The sequence below is a fragment of the Pleurodeles waltl genome, chromosome 4_2 (assembly GCF_031143425.1).
Source record: "Pleurodeles waltl isolate 20211129_DDA chromosome 4_2, aPleWal1.hap1.20221129, whole genome shotgun sequence".
Taxonomy (NCBI): Eukaryota; Metazoa; Chordata; class Amphibia; order Caudata; family Salamandridae; genus Pleurodeles; species Pleurodeles waltl.
The window spans coordinates 117,577,678-117,585,587 of record NC_090443.1 but is presented as its reverse complement, the minus strand read 5'-3'; the positions used below and the strand labels follow the sequence as shown (position 1 = coordinate 117,585,587).

General features: G+C 42.6%; 1 protein-coding gene across 2 annotated transcripts in view; it reads right to left on the bottom strand.

Annotated features, from left to right (window-relative positions):
- Positions 1 to 3,869: 3,869 nt before the first annotated feature.
- TFCP2 (transcription factor CP2) overlaps positions 3,870 to 7,910 on the bottom strand; it is a 348,159-nt gene continuing 344,118 nt past the window's right edge. For both annotated transcript variants that reach the window (XM_069230905.1, XM_069230906.1), the window contains exon 17: positions 3,870 to 6,392. In XM_069230905.1, the coding sequence (XP_069087006.1) occupies positions 6,355 to 6,392 (38 nt within the window). In that variant the 3' untranslated portion in view covers positions 3,870 to 6,354. The remainder of the gene's footprint in view (positions 6,393 to 7,910) is intronic.

Sequence of the window (7,910 nt, the reverse complement as noted above, 5' to 3'; positions counted from 1 at the left end):
AGGCAGGTAGGATGGGGATGTGGAAATAAGCGTCCTGCAAGTCCAACGCTACCATCTAGTCTCCTGGGTCCAAGGCGGACAGAACCTGAGCCAGAGTGAGCATTTTGAATTTCTCCTTCTTGAGGAAGTAGTTCAGGTCCCGAAGGTCTAGGATAGGACGTAAGCCCTTGTCCTTTTTCAGCACCAGAAAGTAGCGGGAATAACAACCATGACCTACTTCGGGCACAGGGACCTTTTCTATAGCTCCCTTGATCCTCTGGAAGGTGACTGATGGATGGAGGTATGGCTGGTGGAGCAGATTCGAAAGGAAGGGAGTAGCCGTTTCCAATGATCTGCAAAACCCATCTGTCTGTAGTGATGGATTCCCAGTGGGGCAGGTGATGGCGAACCCTGCAGCAAATTGAATCTGAGTGAGGAGATGGACTAGGAGGGTTTGGAGGCTGCAGCGGGGGCAGAGGTGGGCTGGACAGCCTCCTGGTTCCCTGTCCCACGCACACATGGGACTCTGCGTCCCTGGCCATGCACAGGCTGGATAGCATGGGTGGTACGGTGGCTGGGTGGAGGACGCGACAGGGAGCCCCTAAAGGGGCGAAAAGCGGACTGCGGGGGGGGGGGGAGGGGCAGAGGAAAGACCAAGGGGCCAAGCCGTAGCCCGCAAATCCTTAAATGCTCCAAGGCCAAGTCTGCTTTGTCTCCAAAGAGACGGGAGCCATCAAAGGGCATGTCCATGGATGACAAGACTCTCAGACATGGGGTGTTGGGACAGGAATTTAGTGTTGTTTGGAGCAGGTCGATGGCGGCGTGCAATAGTCCTATTCACAAGAGCCTCTGTGTTGGTTTGGACCAAGTACCCAAAAGGGCATCGGTGAGGGCTTCATTGAATGACAAAAGGGGTTCTGAAGTGGAAGCTCCAGGCTGAAGCACCTCCGTCAGGAGATTAGACCTGACCTCTACATAGGAAGCTCAAGGCTAAGGACCTCAGCTGCCCTACTGACCACCATACCATAAGTTGCTCTCTCCGCCATAGCCACGGTAGGAGGAGACAGCATGCCAGCATCAGGAGAAGTATCCAGACCACTGGCGTCGGACAATTCCTGAGCCCAGTCCAAAGATGGGTCATCCTGGTATTCATAAGGGTCCAGGGACCCCTAAATCCCTCCCCGAGTTTGTACCCATAGGAAAAGGGGTCAAAATCCGACCTGGGGCGAATAGGCCCCATTGAAGACAAAGGCGGCGTTGGCCGACGCTGCTCCGACTCCGAGTCATCAGGGATAAGGATCGGGTCGACTTCGATAGTGGACACTGCCGACTTTGGGAGCGTCGACAATCAACCCGGTGCCAGGGAAGGTCTCAAGGGTGCGACTTCTTCTTACCTGCACCCGAAGATTTAGAAGACGAGTGGTGATGGCTCCGCGAACGGTCTCGAGACCTTCCTCCCGAACGAGACCGTGACTTACGTGTAGTAGAGTGCTAGGCCACCATTAGCTTTAGGGACCGCTCCCTCAAAGTCTTCGGGTGTATGGCCCGCACTCGGAGCACAACATCGGGTCGTGGTCACGCTCGAGACACCACAGACAAACCCGAAGAGGATCCATCATCGACATCGTGCAGTGACAGTCCTCGCATGGTTTGAAACCAGTCTTCGGGGACATCCTCGACGCACCAAAAAGTCTCACAAAAACTCAACAAAACGGTCGAAGTTGGTCAAACACAGACCAGGGTAGCTCTTCTCCAGATCAGCGCGTGGCGTGGAAAGAAAAGAACTGACTTCACTTCGCGAACGCAGCGTTTATATACTACTCCCAACGTCCTCACGGCGACGACGAGGCTAACGACGCCCACGGAGTCAACCGATGCCACCTACTGACGCGCAAGGGTATTGCTCCAAGAAAAATCTCCGGATCCAGTCTGACGCCTGGGGGAAATTTTAAGGTGAGGAATCTGCAACTAGAAGTCTCTATCAGATACAAGCACTAGGATATCATCATGCTGCCGTGTTTTGATGCAATGGGCAGTCCAGAATGCATTATGCCACTCAGAAAGCAATGCACCATGACATCATCACGCTCTTGTGTGATGACGCAAACCCTACACAATGGCTCGCCAATCAACAAGTATACACTGCTTGAAGATGCAAGAATGAGCAAGACAGTCCAAATCGAAGTTCACTGCACCCAAAATTAAGGGTATGAACAATACTCCAGACCCAGAATTGAAGAAGAGGAAGACGATAGGACAGAAGAAGCAGCGTTCACATGGTGGCTGTTGAAAAGGGAAATCTGCAACAATTAAAGTTTAAGGAATGACTGAGGAAAGAAAGCCTGAAACTGTAAGACTTCTGTACGATGCTGACAAATCACCAAAGGCATTGGCATGTAAAAACAACAGAGCAACAACTACGAACATGCCAGTGCCACTGTTGCTAGGGCAATCTTTAGCTCTTGCATCAATTGTGTTAGGACTCTGTTCCTGTGACATCTGGAAAACTAATAAACAGACTTCAAAAGATGCAACCATGATAAACGTTGGTGCTCCAAATTTGCACATTACTTACACCCTGTACTTGCTACACTGGCTTTCAATTCAGGACAGAATGAAGTCCCGTACTTCGCTTGTTGACGCATAGGTTTCTTTCATGGGTTGGCCCTATTCACTGCACGGGGTAAGTGAACGTGGCTACTATACTTCAACAAAATATTTACTTTGTTGGAGCAAACCTCTTTCTCATCCACAAGCAACTGTGCAGAAAATACAGATCAACCTTAGGATCAAAACTATGAAATTAGCTTACACTTGGTGCTAGACTAACTAAATATAATAACCTGTTCAGATCCTACTTCAAGACTTACCTCTATCTAAAAACCTAAAGATGGACAGTGTACAAGCATATGGACACCCTTGGGTCCACGGTACTAAGTACATTATCTAGTATCATGGTGTTACAAGGCAGGGGCTCTGTCCTGTGGTACTTACTGCACAGCCAGGCTTGAATAGGCTGACTGGTACTAGATGATGTATTTTAGTGACATGGGACATTCCCATCAAAAGGTACTTGCACACAGGCCTGTTTAAAGATCACTATATGGAGGTACCCGAAAAGGGAGGAGCTGTAAATTTTTTACTTAAGGTAATACAGAAAGCTGAGTTGGTGACAGCACCTGCTACCAAATATTCTTCCCCACGTGCAATTGCTTCGGTCCCACTGGGAAGTCTAGGGTTTTCTTTGGGAAAGGCCGCTTTCAAGAAATCTATAAAAAACTCTAATTGACCTGAGACGAATTCCATCACAGACAAAAATGATCCACAGGGAGGAAATGCAGAATTGTTGAAGTCAGGAGCTATCGAAAACTGTTTACTGCATGTGATGCACTGTTTGAACTACGTGGTTTTTGGTTTTGCAGCAGAGAGAGGCAAGATCTTTAAAATACAAAATAACATCAAAATATGCCTTCTTCCGGAACGGTAGACCGTAACAATGATTCATCTACAAATCAAGGCTATTACAACCTTCGTTATAAAGCCCAGATTATAATTCAAGTCAATTTTGCCCACAGAATGACCTAATGTAAATACTATGAATTCATTTTTAGATTGACCAAATCCATGAGAATACTTACTTTATATTTCACTTTATTTCTTATGTACCCCTTTTAATAATGTTATATATATATATATATATATATATTTATATATAAATATAATTTGGAAAAAAAAACAATGAATTTAAGTCAATAAAAAGGCAAAAGTCGCCCATAGAATTGTAGAGATGGGAAGAAGGGTATGTGCGGGAAGAGTGCAGGCAGTGGGGAAAACCTGCAAAAGTGAGATTCGGCAACTAGTGACATGAAAACCTACTGCACAAAAGTGGATTATCTCAATGTGAAAAATGTTTATCTTTATTTTTCTGTTGAAAATCAAACAAAATCTCATCAGAAATTAAACACTTAGCTCACGATATTTACACTTGTCACCCATACTACAAGGCAATATGGAAACAAAATAAACAGACTTGAAATCTGCTGCCTGGCGAGTTCCCCACCCTGTTGTATTCTGTACACAGAATGTAACCTTCAATATTAAAACGTTATGTTCTAACACTGTCCCTTCGGTAGGCTGAATGAAAAAAAAAGGGAGTACTGCTAACAGGTGGCCACACACAAACACACATGCACTTGAGTACATTGTATACGTACTAAATTCAAAATATGAATTATTTAACTTTCATGTTTATAAAAGACGTATTAGGAGTGTGTTTGCATGTGTGTTTGGGTGTCCCTGTTTATTCATCAAGACTACGTCTGCAAACATATTGTATAGAATACAAATTGAAAGAGGTACAAAATGTCAAATCTACATACCAGTAAAGAAGTACGATATACATATACAAAGAATAGACAGACATCAACATTACAACTTGAATGCCCTATATCGAATTTATTTTATACACGACTGTGCCCCCTGAGGAAACTTGTAAGAAAAGAGGAGGTTGCTCCAGATTTGTCACATAGCTAACTGTGTTGCTTCAATGATCATACATCACCTTACAGAATGCTGCAGATATTGCTATACTACAGTGGAAAGATTCACTTGGATGAAACGGCAGTTCAAGAATCACAACAATACTTCCACCAAAGCAAGTTCGATCACTGAAGACATACTCTAGCCATGCAGATGCACTGGGTGAAAACGCCCACAAATATCTCGGAAAAAATACTCACTCTTACCACCAGTGGGCACAAACCAATTTGTCAGACCCAATAGGACTACTTCATAGACAGTTTATCCAAACCTTTAATCCTCTCTCCATGGCATTGAGCCCCCTCACTTGGGATCCAGAACATATTAAATCATTTAAGGATCAGTTCATAAAGGATATTAGTCTTACTTCGTAATGGACTACGCTTGGACCAGAAAATGCATACATTTAGTCACCAATAACCCACTTTAAAAAATTCATTTAAATGGACCACATTATAGTGTGAAAAGCTCACTCTTATCAATTTGTTTTCTCAAAGTTACCAATGGGGTGTCTGCAACTTTAGAACCAGTACGCTTTTTTGGCCCATTGGCAGATTGTGAACAAAATCACTCTGCATCTCAAAAGCAACAAAATCTCTCAATTAGGGTCAGGCAAATATGGAGCAGAGATGCTAAGGAATGGTATGTCCTCGTGCATGTCCTGTTTCATAGATTTTCCTTTGTTCTGGGTTGTACTGAGAATCTCTCAAGTGTGTCTAACAACTGCATATACATTTCAGCATGGTTTATTGATTAGGTCTTAGTACGGTCACACAATCACAGCTACTTATTACATGCCTCCCCCTTAATTTGAACCAATAAAAAGACCATCATCTTCGACATATAACTATACAATATCCCCCAAAAAGTATAATTACAATGGGAGCCTCATTGAAAGAAAAAGGAGTAAAAAAAAAAAAATCACAGACAGTGAATAGAGATGGTTTCTATAAAACAAATATGGAAGCAGGAAGGGTATATAAAAACAACTGAACATGAAAAACGTTTGAATAAAATTAACAATACTCTAGCACACAGAACTTCCAGATGCCGCTCTTTAGGTGTTTACACAGACAGAAGTACAGGTACTAATGTTTAAAATAAAAAGGAGTACAAAAATGTTGCAGTAGACAGAAACAATATTTGATAAAAAGGGGTGGGAAGAGTTAGCTCCATGAGCAGGGACTAGGCTTTGCCCCAAGAGATAAAGGAGTCTAGCTAACAGAGTAATCCTCAACTTCCCAAAGAACAGACAGTGAAAAAGCACGGATCAAAATGTAGCCTTAGAAGGCCTTTGCGGATTCAAAACAACTAAACAAAATGAAAAACTGTGGGCATGTGCTAAACAAAGGGACCAAGTTACCTTGGACCGTCGGCAGGGAAATAATTTGCCATTCCAATCAGAGAAGGAGTACTATCGATAACGTTAAAATGGGGAGCTGAAACCTTTCTGTGACGCACAGTCAATACAAGTCTATAAAAATCTTCAGTTTCAGTACCAAATGCACATCCCCAAGCATCTATGATGTGATGATTGGACTCTTCTAGCTGTAGAAAGGAAATCCATCCCCCAAGAAGACAGTGAAATTCTGGACGTTTGTTTATGCAGAAATGGAGATGCTACTTGATTTAAAGTTGCATATCATGTTCAGCCTGCATGCCACAGAAGCCACCTTGTGTCTCATTGGGCAAACAAGCCAATGTTAGAATAAAAAGGATTGTTCTTTTAAGGTTTCACTCTTAAACGTATAGTCCTGAGCTGCATTCAAGCTCTTCTGGAACAAGTGACCAATCGTCATTGCAAGGAACAGACAGCCGGGCCCATCCTCGCCTGAATTATTTGAGGATAATGTGGTAGCTGTCATTGGTCTCAGCTGTGAACAAAAGAACATATGGTTAGTAGTTATGACAACTAGGATAACCTATTTATCAGTATTTCTCTATAATGTGAACTGTAGCAATGTTTAATTACAAAGAACCATTTGGGTTAAATCGCATGAGTACCATGGTTTGTAATATAACATGTGACACTGTTCATAAACAAAAAGTCTGGGATGAAGCAAATGTAAAACAGAAAGTGAAGTATTCTATTCCCACATCTACTTTGTGTCCCAAGTCTAATAATTTGATCATATTTCCGTCATTTGAATTTTTGAGTCAGCCTAGGACAGCCAAATTCGCGATTAATGGTCAACTTGCCAACAGTACCTATACCTACTGATTAATATTGTTTAACTATACCAGCTGTTCTATATTGTATTTGTGGTGTCCGTACTCATGAATTTGATTTATTTTACATCAAGTGCTGTTGTAACTTCAGAGATGCTTTTTGCTGAGTAACAATCCAGTAACATGGCGACATATTCTTAGAGACCAGCTTACTGTTGCATCAGAGGGATTTCAAAAAGTGAAAATATGTGTTCATATGCCAAGAAACCTCCTTAATCTACTGAAAAGGGTGAAATAAGGCGGTCAGATAAACAGCTAAACCTTACAGAAACAAAAGAAGCACCATGCCTTTAAGCCACACAGTTGCCTGTACAATCAAAGAGGGCTTGAACAGCAGTTGAATAGCAGTTATTTTTTAAACTCCAGTCGGCCTGGATATTTTAATGGAAAGCAGTCCACCCAGTGGGTAAAGATACCCATTATGGAGAACTATCAGTAGAAGTAAGGAAAACTTTACTTACCCAGTAGACATCTGTTTGTGGCATGTAGTGCTGTAGATTCACATGCTTAGCATAAGTCTGCCATCTAGTGTTAGGCTCAGAGTGTTAGAAGTTGTTTTGTTCGAAGAATGTTTTTGAGTTACAAGATCGAGTGACTCCTCCTCTTGGTGATAGTGCGCATGGGAATCAAGTCCTTTGTTAATCTTTTTTCCTGCAGACGGGTGAGGTAAAGAGTGTATATACAGACAGATAGTAAATGTCAAAAGAGATATCTATGTAATGTATATACATATTTACAATTTATTGTACTACAACGAATACAGGTTTCTGGGGAGGAGGAAGGGTGCATGTGAATCTACACCACTATATGCCACAAACAGATGTCTACTGGTAAGTAATATTTTCCACTCAATGGCATATGTGGCTGTAGATACACATGCTTTGCATGGACTGTAAAGCTGTCCCCTCCAAATAAGCAGTGGCTGTCATGTATGAGTTTGAGTAGCTTGAAAAAGTCTCCAGAGGACTGCTTGTCCAACATTTCCCTGTTGGCGTGCTCAAACATCTACACAATAGTATTTAGTAAATGTGTGCGGTGTAGAACAAGTAGCAGCTTTGCAGATATCTGCTATTGGCGTGTTTCCTAAAAAGGCCATAGAAGCACCTTTTTCCTGGTAGTGTGTGCTTTAGGAGTTATTGGTAATTGTCTTTCAGCTTGGAGAT